The sequence below is a fragment of the Adiantum capillus-veneris genome, chromosome 6 (assembly GCF_014529385.1).
Source record: "Adiantum capillus-veneris isolate H3 chromosome 6, ASM1452938v2, whole genome shotgun sequence".
NCBI classification, from domain to species: domain Eukaryota; kingdom Viridiplantae; phylum Streptophyta; class Polypodiopsida; order Polypodiales; family Pteridaceae; genus Adiantum; species Adiantum capillus-veneris.
In genome coordinates, this window is record NC_140936.1 from 92,544,570 (window position 1) to 92,561,397 (window position 16,828).

The 16,828-nt window shown below is 45.7% G+C and overlaps 1 protein-coding gene across 1 annotated transcript; it reads left to right on the plus strand.

Annotated features, from left to right (window-relative positions):
* The first annotated feature begins 1,792 nt into the window (after positions 1-1,792).
* On the plus strand, positions 1,793-2,044 carry LOC147455892 (uncharacterized). Its single transcript, XM_086515353.1, has one exon. It carries the CDS (start codon positions 1,793-1,795, stop codon positions 2,042-2,044), a length of 252 nt encoding a protein of 83 aa, XP_086371479.1.
* Positions 2,045-16,828: the final 14,784 nt, after the last annotated feature.

The window sequence follows — 16,828 nt, forward strand, 5'->3', positions numbered from 1 at the left end:
GTAAACCCTAAATTTTATAATTCTCATGGATGGTAGACAAAGTTTGTCTCCATAGATACTAGCATGTGGATTCTCTCTCTCTCTCTCTCTCTCTCTCTCTCTCTCTCTCTCTCTCTCTCTCTCTCTCTCTCTCTCTCTCTCTCTCTCTCTCTCTCTCTCTCTCTCTCACACACACACACACACACACACACCTTCTTTGTCTCTCCCTCTGTCTTGTTATCAATTGCCTCAAAATGTCTTCTCTCTCCAAAGTATAGTATGCCACCCACCCATTGTGTGTGTGTGTGTGTGTGTGTGTGTGTCTGTACCTCGACTTGCACACTATGCAACACATGACTCTCTCTCTCTCTCTCTCTCTCTCTCTCTCTCTCTCTCTCTCTCTCTCTCTCTCTCTCTCTCTCTCTCTCTCTCTCACACACACACACACACACACACACACACATGGCCGGCTTTTGAAGACGCGGCCGTGGGAACAAACCCCACTTGGGGAAGCATGAAATAATAACGATAATTTTTTGTTTGTGGGTTCTTGCCTATCGCCACCCTCCCCCCCCTTGCTCATGCGTATGCAGAAGGGCCGCCACCACCCCTTGGCACCACCCTCCCCCCTCTCCTCCATTGTCCACCCTCCCCCCTCTCCTCCAGTGCTTATTGCCATGCAGGGCACATGGCAATAAGCACTCTCTCTCTCTCTCATTATTTTGTATGTGCCCGAAACGTACCGCACATGACCGCATTGGGTGTGTCAAGCATGCCTCGTGTACCTTCGTGTGGGAATGCACTCTTAGTAGAGGGGATCTCAAAAGGTGTGACTGAAGGGGTATCGGGCATTTCAAAGGGTGTTCCTATTTTCCTATAAAATGGAGGAGTCCTCCTTGTACGCATCATCAGGTGTTCAAAAAAGCATTAGTCATGGAGTCTGATGTATTCTTGTCTTACTCTTTCGTTCTCCCTCTCTCTCTCTATCATCTCTGTTGAGGGTTCATGATGCCCTTAACACTTGGCGACCACGCAGTTGATCGAACCTCCACCCTTTGGTGATGATGGCCGTGCAAGAAGCTTGTAAAAATCAGCAGCGGCTGCAATGTATGCGCTGTGAGGTTGGGCATTGCAAAATGCTGGCTGCAAGCAGAAAGGCGTTGGGGGTAAACTGCCTTTTTCCTTGTCGTATGAAGTGGCAAAGGGTTGCCGTCCATGGCCATGACCGTTGCTGTTATGAAACCGCATCACCATCGCCTGCTAAGCAACCAAAACACGTCAAACTTTTCTGCCCTTCTCAAGCGAGCCCTTCCCCTCCTTCTTTCCTCGCGCATGAATGCCTGCAATAGTCCATCCGAGGATCGGGCGAGGCGGCTTGCTATGCGGTGCCAATATGTGGATGGGCGGTGGGGATGTATCTGAGGCGGCTGCAGGAGTACAGAGAAGGACAGAGCAAGCGAGAGCAAGAACACGATCAGAGATGGAAAACTTAGAGTTAAGGGTAGAGAGGGCAGAGGAGGTGAAGAACGTGAAGAAGATAGGGACCATGCATGGGTATTTTTGTCATCCTCTCTGCCAACATCCTCCTCCAGATTGATGACAGCGGCCACCCCATGTCAGGCATGAACGGTGCCCCCAGCCCGTAATCATTCCCGTGTAGCACCCCTTGCTTTACTCAAGGGCACTCTCTCCTTCTCACTCCGCTTCCTTATTCCGGGCCCGCTCGCCACCAGCAACGCCACTGCCAGAATGGAGGGTGCAATCCATGGTATGCAATTTTCTGTAACGTACCTAGTTCGGGAGCAGATTAGATATGAACGTTATAGCTGCAAAGGATAGGGCAGCTAAGTCTGTAGACAGCACTGTAGACTCGTCCAAGGTTGCTGCAAAGACTGCCAAGGAGAACAGCAAAGAAACCGCAGAGAGTGCGAAGGTGACTGCGGATAGCCTGAAACGCAAGGGAAAGAATGCCACAAATTCCGCAAATGAGGCATCTGAAGATATCGCAAAAAGCGCAAAAGAGCATGGCGATCAGGCGCACTTGAGAGGGAGTATTGAAGAGTGATTGGAAGATGCTAAGGAAGACATCCAAAGCTAGACACAATGGGCTTATGATAAAGCATAGTCGTTGTACCGCTACTGCCAAGAAAGCTGAAGACTTGGGTAGTCAGGGTACAGCAAAGCAAGGATCTCATGAAGCCACGGAGACAGGAAGCAGCACTGCAGACATCTTAAAACAAAAGGCATGATTGGACGTACATGTGAATGATGCAGCAAACTAAGAGCACAAGTTGCAGTATCCAAGGTTTGCGGATCCAAGAAGGAGAATTCTGGTCCGAGTTCGAGTTGCGGCGTAGATGAAGATCGTTGGTCCAGGAGCAAAGTGCCAATGTGCGGCCTCGATAATCATTCTTGCATCACACTTCTCGAATTTCATAAAAACCAATCAAGGGATGCACTTGTGGGTTTGCACAGTCCACTGTGCGTGCCAGGTGTATGTGCCCGAAATGTACCGCACATGACCGCATTGGGTGTGTCAAGCATGCCTCGTGTACCTTCGTGTGGGAATGCACTCTTAGTAGAGGGGATCTCAAAAGGTGTAACTGAAGGGGTATCAGGGATTTCAAAGGGTGTTCGTATTGATGGGAGCTTTTCACAAGCCAAGCTCCCATACCCCTCTTCTCTCGTCCCCACCCCATGAAAACCCCCTCTTAGGGAGGAAGTGATAAAAGGCATTTGAAAAAGTAAGAAAAAATAAAGTATGATTATGTAAATATATGAGAAAGGTAAAATAGGCCACCTCATGCCTGCGGGGCAGCCCATCCCCACCTTGCCTCCTTTTTCTTCACTGTTGCCCCGTCATGTGTCCCTTTTCCTCTCCTTCACTCAAAAGGTCAACCCCCTCTCTCTTCCCCTTGTCCTTTCTCCTTTCTCTCTCCCCTCAAGCTACCCCACCTCTCACCAATAATGCATTCTAACTCACCAATAATGCACCCTAACTCACATGCAACTTATGCTATCTTCCAAAATAGTATACCCCACCCCCCCTTTCTCTCTCCTATCATATCCCATGACCCAAATACCCCCCTATCTCTCTAAAGGGCGCCATGTCTCTTGTCTTGTAGCTAAATAACCTCCCCAACACTCACACACACTCAGTTTCACTGAAAAAGATGCCCACAGACCCATCCCCACCCGGTGGTTACCTGATTTTTCTTGTGTCCACACACATCTGCACACAGATTCACCTCTGAACACACTCCCCTCTCTCCCCTCTTGTAATTACTTTATTCTCCATGTCACCTCTCACTTTTTTTCATCAACCCATCTCTCTCTCTCTTAGTCTCTCTCTCATGAGACTGCTGTTTTGGCACATATACACACAGCCAAACAAGTGGGGCCCACAGTCACATGGCCTATGTAGATAATGATTTCTTCATTTCTAAATTCTAGAATTTCTCCCCCCTCCTCCACTATATAAAGAGGGGTCACCATCACACTAAATACACACACACCATCACCAAAGACTACACTATGCACTATGTGTGCCTAGTGTACACACACACACACACACACACACAACATCACCAAAGAACACACTATGCACTGTGTGTGCCTAGTGCACACACACACACCCACACCATCACCATCACCGCAATCACCATGCTTGTCTTGAGCATGACCTCTACACCCTTGGCTATGGAAGATGAAGGGTAACTAAATGAAGGATGATGGCCATAACCCTCGTGTGAGTCTTCGCCATCAACTCCCACCTATCCACCATGTGCTCTACCACTCTCTCCCTTCTCATTCCCCTACCCTATGCTCCCCATTTCATCGCCTTATTCTCTAAATAAATCTTGAGGTTTTGTGAGTATGTTTTCTTGCAATGTTTTGCCCATGTGAGGTGTGCGGAATCGCCACCTAGTCTTGTGTTTGGAGTGAGCTTGTGTATGTGTGAAGGGTGTGCGGATTCGCCATCCTTTTGTGGTGCCTAAGAACTAACCCGCTATACCCCCTCCCTCACTCTCTCTCTCTCTCTCTCTCACTCTCTCTCACTTGATCTCATTCCCTTTCCTCTTCATCATTACTCCCAAGCATCCATCTCTCTTGGATGAAAACTTTGTTATGGTGGTGTGTTGTTTGCGTCCTAGCCGCTGAAGCTAGGTGGTGCCCCCTGTTTGCTTTACCATGACAGGCTCGAGGCGCGCCATTCGGTCCCCGGTGTTTTAGAGGTCGTCGGGTTTCGGGGTTCGCTTTGCTCCCGTCATTTGGTGCCCCCACTGAGAATCTTTTCATGAAACCCTTCAGTTTACAAGAGTGAAACCCTTAAACTATTGTGAATGGATGAATGGCTAGCAGGATTTGCTAATTGGACGACAGAAGAAGAAGAGCTCCAAGCACAACTAGACGAACTCCGCATCTCCATCGAAGCTCGAGTGCCAGGCGTAACGGTAATCGATTTGCAGTGGGAGAGTCAACCAACACGCCAAACCCAGTGGATATACATAGGCCAAGTGCCAAGAAGAAGAAGGAGAAGGTCGAAACCATGTCCGCAACCTACAACCAACCCACAACAACAAAATGGAAGGAGCTCTACACAATAGAGAATCAACACTATTCTACTTTGAGAATCGGGTAACTCAAGTCACCGAGGTAATTATCACAGTCAGTTTTCAAGTCACACCTGATGCTGCAGCACAGATAACGGAATCATTGGCTCACACTCTCACTAGAGAAACTAGGGATCTACTGAGTTTGTTTCAGGAAAGAACACCACCCTCTCCCACAAGCTTGGATAGTGACTAAGCACCTCTAAGCTTCACATGAATCAATACAACCTACCTCAAGACAGATCACACATACCAACACGTGTACGCTCAATCAAGGTAATACTGGACTTGAAGGCTCACTACCAGCATGTCATTGACACCATGCCGGGTGGGCAGCGGTTTTTTGAGGTTCTGGCATCAGATCAACCATTTGTCTTACCTTTGGTACAAGGCAATGAACCGTTTGAAGTTTTAATCTATGTCCTAGTTAAGCAGTGTGTCTTTCTAGCTCTCTCTCAGTAATCATGGCAAGTGTAGCATTTCCAACGTTTAAAGGAAAGAAGGGGGAGGATTTGGTAACAGACTTCCTAGATGACTTTGAAGTAGCATGTGTAGTGAGCAACAAAGATACGGATGAATCCCGGGTTAGAATCTTTAAGCATCTCATGAAGCTAGAAGCTAGATCATGGTACAATGCACTTCCACAAGCAACCAAGGATGACTGGGAACCCTTAAAAACCGCTTTTAAGAGGCGCTTTGGGGGAGGTACCATTTCAGAAAAGTTGTGGGACAAGTTGAGAGACTTGAAGCAGGAGGGTCTTTTAGAATATGCCACCTATGAGTCCAAATTTGTGGATTTGTGGGAACGGTGGGTTGAGTCACTGGCTAGGGGGGAAGCTGCACCCGATTTCCTAAAAAAAGATCGGTTCACGCATGGCTTATGGCCACTTCTCAAGGAGAAGGTGAAAGGTAGATTCCCGGCTACGTACGAGTTAGCCGTTGAGATTGCTCGCCTTAAAGACAAGAAGCTGCGAATGAAAGCCAAAGAAACCGAGTCAACAGAATCAGGAACATCGCGTCGACCAGCAACTACGACAACCACCATTCCACCACCACCACCGGCTCTTGGGGTAAGAGATGACCAACAAGATATGTTGGCCCCTATTACTGACCAACTGCAGAGTTTGTCTGTCCACTTAATACAGCAAGGGAGGAGTCAAGAAAGAGATCAAGACCCTGGAAGAGCACGACAACAAAACAGGGAGTATCATTGCTACAACTGCGGAGAAGACGGTCACGGTATGTACTACTGTCCCAAACCACAACAAAACTATAATAGAGAAGGTAGGAGGAACCAATTGTCACCCCCTAGAGAAAGAACACCCCCACCCCAAGCACCAGCCCCACCAACACAAATTCTACGTCCGCCACAATCACCACTTACAATCATCTTACGCCCACCACCAATTGGTACCCGCACACCAAGTATCATTGGTCTTGCAGAAGAGGTCAAGATGAGTGTAACGGAAGAAGGATCAAGTAAGAAGACTATTCAAAGAACTGAAGCAGTGGAACAAGAGGTTAAAGAATCAAAAGATGCTACCCAGGTGGGGGAGGTAAGCCAAGAAAATTGTGTTACAAATGTGACTACATCTTTAACCTTGAATGAAATAGGCACCAAAGAGATCAATCGACAACATTGGGCAGTAAGGGTAAGAAGGAGTAAAGTGTTGATTAGGCCTCGTCAGAGTAAGAGTAATGCAAAGGTCATGAAAGATACAAGAGAAGAGGAAAACCACCCTGTTAGCAAGGCTTTGCAAAAGATGGACAACATATCAAGCAAAGGGGAGGGCTTTGAAAACGGAAGCCTGTGCACCAGCATGGACCCAGGACACTGCAGCAAGCTAAAGGAATCTTGCATCAAGGCAGTTTCACTAGAGGACCATAACGAAGAGGTAAGTATGACTGAAGGTTTGGAGTTGGATATTTCTCCAGAGGCTTGGCAGCCGAGCAAGACTTTATTGTGTAGTGTTATAGACTTGGAGATGGGTAATGCCTCTAGTCTAATGAAAGATGTTATATCCTTGGAGATGGGTAATGCCTCCAGTTTATGTGAGGGTGTTTAGAGTAAGTGTGATGATCAATATGTTGCCAACCTTTTAAGGATGTTCCAAACTCCTCCACAACACAGCATTGTGTTTGCATGGGATGCATCAGACCTATGGCTATGGGTAGCCGCTATAACATATAGAGAGAAGATCAGCATGGAGATAAGAGTAAAGGAGCCATGGATAGACAAAAGCCTGATAGAATGCAAGAATGAAGACCTCATTCGCAATTTGGTACAATTTTTTACAATTAGTGCATCCTCTCTTTGGAGAAAGGTAAGTGGATTACGCTTGTATTTAAGACGCAAGGTAGGTGGCTTGCTATTAGCATCAGTAAAGGAAGCTAACATGTTTGAGCACACCCAAAAGAAGCATGATATGCTTGCAGTTTTTTCTAGTCATGGCAGTAAGCAGGACTCTGAAGACAACTTGAGCTCACCACACCAACAAGGCGGCCATATATGGTGGATTCGTGGTACACTCTTGGGAATCATAATTTTCAGTTCTGTCTTTGCAAGAGCCAAGATGCTCATTTCCCCTCTCGCTACTGGTGGTTACAAATTTGGTCCAATTTGGCATGCAGATTTTATTGTTCGGACACTGCAGACAATGATTCTATTTTTCACTTGGGATCCACGAGGACACTGGCACAAAGTTCTGGAAGCCATGGGCTTCCCCTTTAATCAACCGACACTATTCCAAGGAACAAGCTATCACCCGGACCTGTTACAAATTAACGAATATCCCAGAAATCTCACCAATGGCCAAATGAAATGGATAGTTCAGAAGGCAACTCGATATCGGATCCTACAGCTAAGCGGAAGAAGAAACAGATGAGCTAGAGGCATGAATGTCTCTAGCCAAAAGGGGAGGGCTAATGATGGGAGCTTTTCACAAGCCAAGCTCCCATACCCCTCTTCTCTTGTCCCCACCCCATGAAAACCCCCTCTTAGGGAGGGAGTGATAAAAGGCATTGGAAAAAGTAAGAAAAAATAAAGTATGATTATGTAAATATATGAGAAAGGTAAAATAGGCCACCTCATGCCTGCGGGGCAGCCCATCCCCACCTTGCCTCCTTTTTCTTCACTGTTGCCCCGCCGTGTGTCCCTTTTCCTCTCCTTCACTCAAAAGGTCAACCCCCTCTCTCTTCCCCTTGTCCTTTCTCTCTCCCCTCAAGCTACCCCACCTCTCACCAATAATGCATTCTAACTCACCAATAATGCACCCTAACTCACATGCAACTTATGCTATCTTCCAAAATAGTATACCCCACCCCCCCTTTATCTCTCCTATCATATCCCATGACCCAAATACCCCCCTCTCTCTCTAAAGGGCGCCATGTCTCTTGTCTTGTAGCTAAATAACCTCCCCCACACTCACACACACTCAGTTTCACTGAAAAAGGTGCCCACAGACCCATCCCCACCTAGTGGTTACCTGATTTTTCTTGTGTCCACACACATCTGCACACGGATTCACCTCTGAACACACTCCCCTCTCTCCCCTCTTGTAATTACTTTATTCTCCATGTCACCTCTCACTTTTTTTCATCAACCCATCTCTCTCTCTCTTAGTCTCTCTCTCATGAGACTACTGTTCTGGCACATATACACATAGCCAGACAAGTGGGGCCCACAGTCACATGGCCTATGTAGATAATGATTTCTTCATTTCTAAATTCTATAATTTCTCCCCCCTCCTCCCCTATATAAAGAGGGGTCACCATCACACTAAATACACACACACCATCACCAAAGAGTACACTATGCACTGTGTGTGCCTAGTGCACACACACACACACACACACACACACACACACACACACAACATCACCAAAGAACACACTATGCACTGTGTGTGCCTAGTGCACACACACACACCCACACCATCACCATCACCACAATCACCATGCTTGTCTTGAGCATGACCTCTACACCCTTGGCTATGGAAGATGAAGGGCAACTAAATGAAGGATGATGGCCATAACCCTCGTGTGAGTCTTCGCCATCAACTCCCACCTATCCACCATGTGCTCTACCACTCTCTCCCTTCTCATTCCCCTACCCTATGCTCCCCATTTCATCGCCTTATTCTCTAAATAAAGCTTGAGGTTTTGTGAGTATGTTTCCTTGCAATGTTTTGCCCATGTGAGGTGTGCGGAATCGCCACCTAGTCTTGTGTTTGGAGTGAGCTTGTGTATGTGTGAAGGGTGTGCGGATTCGCCATCCTTTTGTGGTGCCTAAGTACTAAGCCGCTATACCCCCTCCCTCACTCTCTCTCTCTCTCTCTCTCTCACTCTCTCTCACTTGATCTCATTCCCTTTCTTCTTCATCATTACTCCCAAGCATCCATCTCTCTTGGATGAAAACTTTGTTATGGTGGTGTGTTGTTTGCGTCCTAGCCGCTGAAGCTAGGTGGTGCCCCCTGTTTGCTTTACCATGACAGGCTCGAGGCGCGCCATTCGGTCCCCGGTGTTTTAGAGGCCGTCGGGGTTTGGGGTTCGCTTTGCTCCCCTCACTATAAAATGGAGGAGTCCTCCTTGTACGCATCATCAGGTGTTCAATAAAGCATTAGTCATGGAGTCTGATGTATTCTTGTCTTACTCTTTCGTTCTCCCTCTCTCTCTCTCTATCATCTCTGTTGAGGGTTCATGATGCCCTTAACATATTTACACACCCACACACGCACTCTCACCCTCTCCCTCCCTCATTGTCTCTCGTTCACTACGCCCTATCTCTCTCTCCCTTGTCCTGTATCGACAGCAGCAAAAATCTCTCTCTCCCTCCCTCTCTCTCTCTTGTTTCCCCACCCACACACACACACACACTCACCCACACACACACACACACACTCTCTCACCCTCAACCTCTCTCTCTCTCTCTCTCTCTCTCTCTCTCTCTCTCTCTCTCTCTCTCTCATTATTTACACACACACACACACACATACCCCACTCTCCCAGCCTCTCCAAATTCCCTCTGTCTCTCGTTCAAATCTCTCTCTCTCTCTCTCTCTCTCTCTCTCTCTCTCTCTCTCTCTCTCTCTCTCTCTCTCTCTCTCTCCCACCCACACACCTACCTACACAATACACACACACTCGCGACCTCAATAGACTCTCTCTCACTATTGTTACGCCCTCACACTCTCTCTCTCTCTCTCTCTCTCTCTCTCTCTCTCTCTCTCTCTCTCTCTCTCTCTCTCTCTCTCTCTCCGCATAAAATTCAGCCCATTTTCTCTCTTTTTATACACACACACACACACACACTACACGCATGAGCGCACATACACACACATACTTACACTACACGCATGACTACACGCACACATCGAAACAAACACACGCATGTCGTACGCACGCACAAGAAGAAAAGACCAAAGAAACTCGACATCGACGCCCAAAGCAACGAAGACAAACAAACCAAGAACATGTGATGTCGACCATCATTCAAAGAAAGATGTCAAAGGCATGCCGCGGCCGGCTCTGAAAGTGACAAACGTGCTACACTGATGCACAAGTGAGGCCCGCCATTCACCGGCATCTTATCCACAACGCATCTCCGCAGTAAACATCCGTAGGGTAATCTATTTTTTCCGTTTTCAAGCCAAAACCTTGTATAGAAAACCAATTGTATATTGCCACCTTTCTCTGTGTGATGGTCACAAAGGCCCGTGTAGGAGATATCTTTCTAAAGCTCTCCTAAAACAAAGGAAGGTTCAACCATCTGGGACCCGGATCCTTGCTTTGTCTCTCCTGATTAAGGGCATAACCTAATAAAATTATCCTAAAAACTAATGCAGCTTGCACCTATAAAAGAACACTGAGAGGTCACTATTAGGGGGCAGCACTTGAGAAGGAAACCATGCACACACCCTGACTCCAAGGGTCGCCACACACAAGAGTAGAATCTCCGTGTGAAGGAGTACGAGCGGAAGTGCGACCCGAGAGAGAGTGCGAGAAGAAGAGCACGACGAAATGGTGAACTTGCTCTACTATAATGTGTAGAGCATAGTGAGTTCTTATTAGGTTTTAACAAAAGAATATGTGTACATACCTGGCGGCCCGCCCACTTACCTGGGCAACCACATTGGGCTTTATACCCCAACAACCTCCCACTTAAAGTCCAATGTGGCACTTTAAGTGTGAGAGAAGCTACTATGCAAGCTAATATACAAGAGATGTAGAGAAGTGATGTACTACCCTACACCTAACTCCTTGCAAAAATGCGCAAAGCTCTCTGAGGGAAGTCCTTTTGAAAGTAGATCAGCAGGATTTTCTGTGGTGTGAACTTTGACAAGCTGAATTTTCTTATCCTCGATCATTTCCCTGATGAAATGATCTTTCACATCCACATGCTTTGTCTTTGAGTGATAAACTGGATTGCGAGCTAATTGTATAGCACTCTGACTATCACAATATAACACAAGCATCTCTTCTTTGATTCCAAATTTGTTACTAGTCGATTAAGCCAAATTGATTCTTTGCATGCCTCTGATGCTACAACATATTCAGCCTCTGTAGTAGACTGAGTAACACAATCTTGTAATCTAGAACGCCATGATATTGCTCCACCATCCAATGTAAAGACATACCCTGACGTAGACCTTCAGTTGTCTAAGTCACCTGCATAATCTGAGTCTGTAAAACCATTTACACTTAGCTCCTGACTCCAATAGCATATACGCATACTCTTTGTAGCTTTCAGGTATCTCAATATTCCTTTCAGTGCCTCCCAATGTTTCTTGCCTGGGTTTGACATGTATCGACTTACTACTCCCACTGCAAATGCAATGTCTAGGACAATCTTGTTTGCTAAGTTTCACATATGGTGGCAGTGGAACACTCAATGCCTTTCCCTTCTCCATATTTAAACGTTGCAAAACCTTGTCAATATACTTTGTTTGAGATAACCAAATCAACTTCTTTGATCTGTCTCTCTCAATGCACATACCAAGAATATGACTTGCCTCACCCATGTCTTTCATGTCAAACAATTTTTCCATCTTTGACTTCAAAGCTGAAATTTCTTCCATGTGCTTGCCAGCAATCAACATGTCATCCACATACAAAATAAGGATCAGCCAACTGCCATCCTTAGCCTTCTTTTTATATAGACAGTGATCGAACTCACTACGTTTGTAGCCTTGAGAAAGCATAAACTTGTGGAACTTATGGTACCATGCCCTCGGTGATTGTTTTAAGCCATAAAGACTCTTTAACAACTGGCATACCAAATTTTCCTTGCCTTTCTCAACAAACCCTTCTGGCTGCTGCATGTAAATTTCCACATCTACATCACCATGCAAGAACGCTGTCTTGACATCCATTTGGTGCAACACCAAATCTACTATGGCAACCAATGCAAGAGAGCATCTCAATGTAGTCATCTTGACCACCGGAGAGAAGACTTCATCAAAGTCAATGCCTTGTTCTTGCTTAAAGCCCTTGGCAACAAGCCCTGATTTGTACTTTGGCTGACTATCATGAGTGGTGATCTTATACCTATAAACCCATTTACAAGGTAGAGCCTTTTTGCCCTGTGGTAATTTAACTAGCTTCCATGTCTGGTTTTTATGCAGCGCTGTCATCTCTGACTGCATGGCCAATTGCCAATTCCCGGAGTCCTTCATTTGAACTGCTTCCTTGTAACATGAAGGCTCATTGCAATCAGTCAACATGACATAGTTCATAGATGGAACAAACCGATCAGGAGGTCGTGAGATACATCCCGATTTATGCAAAATAGGTGGCTGAGGCTCAGCCACAACCTGTGGTTCCACTCTATCATGTCCTTGCTCCTCTTGAGCCCTGACATTTTGTCTTGCACGTGCAGGTCCATATTCTTGGAACACAACTCTTCTAATCTCCTCAACCCTCTCTGGTTTAGAATGATACTTGGCTTCATTAAAGTGAACATCATTGCTGCGGATAACCTTTCTGGATTCGGGATCCCAAAGTCTGTACCCCATCTCACTAGAATTACCATAGCCTAGAAAGATGCACTTTCTACTCTTTGGCTCAAGTTTGTTCCTAAATTCCTTTGGAACATGAGTATATGCCTCACAGCCAAAGACTCTAAGATGCTTGTATGAGGGCATTTTGCCTGACCATACCATTTCTGCCACTAAATCCTTCTGCAAAACCTTGCTAGGAGATCTATTTATAAGATGAACAGCTGTTGATACAGCTTCAGCCCAAAACCCATTTGGCAGTTGTGCATTAGACAACATACTTCTGACCTTCTCTTGTATGGTCCTATTCATCCTCTCAGCAACACCATTTTGAGGAGGATTGTAAGGAGTAGTAAGTTCACGTTTTATACTTTTTGACTCACAAAAGTCTTGAAAGGCTTTTGAAACATACTCTCCACCATTGTCAGTGCATAAGCATTTAAGCTTCTTGCCACTCTGATTCTCCACAAGTGTCACAAACGTTTTGAAAACAGTAAACGCTTCATCCTTGTGCTTGAGAAAGTAAACCCATACTTTCCTCGAGTAATCATCTATAAATGTCATAAAGTAAGAAGCTCCCCCTAGAGATAGGTTAGGCATAGGTCCACACAAATCACTATGAACAAGTGCCAACTGTGTATCTCTTCTACTGCTTCTATGCTTATGTGGCTGCTGTGTTTGCTTACCATACAGACAATGTTCACAGAATTCAAAATCATTAAATGAAAAGCTAGGCAAATAACCAGAACGAGACAAGATTTCCATTCCCTTCTTGGACATATGTCCTAACCGGCTATGCCACAAAGAAACGTTCGGATGCTCGGTTACATTGATTACATTTTTAGAGACATTTGATACATAAATCATGTAAAGTCCTCCAGACTTTACTCCATGTGCTATTGTCATAGAACCCTTGGATATCTTCCACATGTTCTGTCCAAAAGTGGTGACGTAGCCAGTATCATCAAGTAAACCTGTGTTGATCAAGCTTTTTGTAATTGTGGGAACATGTCTCACATTTTTTAGCGTGAAAGAAGAGCCATTCTGAAACTTCAATTGAACATCTCCAACACCTAAGATCTCACATGTCTGCCCATTGCCTAGCCGAACATGATCTTTAGTGGTCACATAAGAGGTAAACCACTACTTGTTTGGAGACGCATGAAGTGATGCCCCTGAGTCTATAATCCAATCACTCAGTGCATTTCCATCAGATGCTGTAAGAAGAGCTGAGTCCATTGTATTCTTCAAGAAGTAGATGTCTCCTGACACTAGACTGTCATCCTCTGCAACAGTGTTTGTCACATTTATTTCTTGAATCTTCACTGAGGACTTGTTCTTCTCACTATGGTCTTCAGCTTTCTCTTTGCCTTTTTCTACTTTCCATTCTCTGCAGTCTCTTTTCATGTGACCCTTCTTGCCACAATGGTAGCATTCTATGTCACTCTTTCCTTTAGCACTGCGGGACTTGCTATGAGACTGATTCCTCTTTCCACCTTTGTCCTTTTCTTTGGTCCTTCCCCTGACAACTAAGGCTGTTCCTTTGCCTTTGTCCATTGTCTTTCTGTTGGTTTCTTCAGTAAGCAGACTGCCTTCTACACCTGCTATGGTCAAGCCATTTGGAGGTGCAGAATTACGCAAAGCTGTGCGAAAAGTGTCCAAACTTTCCGACAATGTGATCAACAGGAACATAGCTCTAACAGGTTCATCAAACTTGATACCTTGAGCTGACAACTGACTGTAGATGGTGTTGAATTCATTCAGATGATTGGACATAGGTGTCGCTTTTTTCATCTTCAAGTCAACAAGCTTTTTAAGCCAGTATACCTGTGAAGCTGCACTCTGCTTCTCATAAAGGTCACTCAACTTTGTCATGCTTCATAAGCCGACATCTCGTCTGCTACATTGAAGTAAATGCTTTCTGCCAAAGTCAGCATAATGGTAGAAAGTGCCAATTCATCCATTTCACTCCATTCATCTTCGTCCATATCTTCTGGTTTTATCCCCTTGAGCTTTATAGGTTTTATCTGCTTCTTTTGTACCAACAGGTGCCAAATCTGCTTCTTCCACAATGGGAAATTGGTTCCATCCAGCTTCTTGATATTGTAAAGAGCAGTGTCCTGTGATCCAGCCATAGCTACGCTTCACAATAGTTTACTTTCCTGGGAAAAATTCGGCAGAGTTTCCCCTGTAAAATGACCTCTGAACCAATAGCAACATGTCAAATGAACCAAGAAAGCTTCAGATTCTGCAGAAATTTCGGCAGAGTCTCCTTTGTCAAATGGCTTTTGGTGTACTAAAAAATCAGACCAAAAACAACTCAAAAGACATTGTCTCTCTAACACTGTAAGCTGCGAGTAAACCTGTCCTGCACCTGTACTGGCTCTCACTATCCTGTCATTGTCCTGTAAGCATAGACTGTGACAATGCCTCAATGGCAGTAAAGCAAAGATGGAATCCCAACGGTCTAACTCACAGTCAATACATCCTAGCTGCCTATCTAAGGGTGCTCGAGGGACGTGTATCACCGAAAGGATCTCAACATTCGAGAATCCCCCAGCTCAATAAAACCTCACTCGACCCTCAACAAAGGCTGCAGTAAATCTGACAGTACATAGACTTCCCACAAAGTCATACATCCACAAATTTCCCACTTTATGCTATAACCGTTGTGGCGGTTGTTTGCTGCGTGACTCACAGCCAGCAAACCCTCAACAGACATACATCATCTCTGACAATATATCCCATGTGGAAGTACCTGCAATGTCAGGATGAAATCTGGAATATCAAGTAGCAAACACAAGCTACCTGATGAACTAGTGGATGTCGCCTACAGTCTGTGTGTAGGTGCACCCGTGTTGTATGTGATTTGAGGCCGTGTCTTCGCCTGTCGAATCTCACTCCAATCTAAGCAGGTGACTCTGGCTACCTGCAAATGCTGCCCCGAGCCTCGATCTGAGCTCTGATACCAATTGAAGGAGTACAAGCGGAAGTGCGATGCGAGAGAGAGTGCAAGAAGAAGAGCATGGCGATATGGTGAACTCGCTCTACTGTAATGTGTAGAGCATAGTGAGTTCTTATTAGGTTAACAAAAGAATATGTGTACATACCTGGCGGCCCGCCCACTTACCTGGGCGACCACATTGGGCTTTATACCCCAACACCGTGTATATGGGATTTTCCCTAGAGAACGCACTGTAGGCTATCTCTCTCTCTCTCTCTCTCTCTCTCTCTCTCTCTCTCTCTCTCTCTCTCTCTCTCTCTCTCTCTCTCTCTCTCTCTCTCTCTCTCTCTCTCTCTCTCTCTCTCTCTCTCTCTCTATGGTGTGGAGTATTAGTGATATTTTAATCACTACTAGCCGCGTCCTAGCTGCTCAAAGCTAGGTGGTGCCCCCTGTTCACTTCTCGTGACGAGTTTGGCATGCACAGCCCTGCCGTAGAGGCTGTCGGGGTCCGTTTTGCGTTTGCACCTGTCATTTGGTGCCCCCACTGAGGAGGGCTTCTCGAAATCCTTCAATATGCAACGTTGAAACCGATGCATGTCATCGACCATGGACAAATGGCTGCATAAATTCTCCAATTGGAGAACAGAAGAGGAAGAAATTGAAGAGGCACTCAAGGCCTTCATCGAAGTGCTACTGCCAGGTTGTAGCATCTTTGATATCCAAGAGGTAAGCTCTCCATCTTTCATTGCTCGTGCGAATCGCAAATCAAGAGCATCAAGAGGGAGGGCTTTGAAATGTCATCACTATTGTCAACCAAATAATTCTATCAATGAGTGTCAACGGAGGAGGTGAAGAAAGAACGGTAAGTTTTTCTTTTGAGAACCGCGTCAGCACTCTCACATCAGTCAGATTTGTGTAGCACCAAGTGTTTCTCTCCAACAGTCAAAGAAGAGTTGTCAACTACATCAACCACTAAGTACAATTCACAAAGCCTAAAGCATTTGGTGGAAGCAAGTGGGCCTACACTCTCTCTAGGCCTAGAGAGTTCATGTCAAGTATAACCATCCAAGCGCCATCGCCGCATGCAAAATGGAAATCCGAATGAGGTAGACTCTTCTCGCCTAGTCTGTTTTGAACCCAATATGGAGAATTAGGTGGACTTCAACAAGAGGTAGTGGCCTATGGTGAAGGTGTCACCTTGTCAACACTTAAGGTATCCAACTCTAGTGGTGAGAGCCTTGCCCTACACCCCACATGGATAATAACAATAGGCCAGAGGTCTTTCCTTTCTGTTTCTT

What these genes read in the sequence shown, in the direction of transcription:
- LOC147455892 (XM_086515353.1), top strand. Translation starts at nt 1,793, where the DNA reads ATGAACGTTATAGCTGCAAAGGATAGGGCAGCTAAGTCTGTAGACAGC.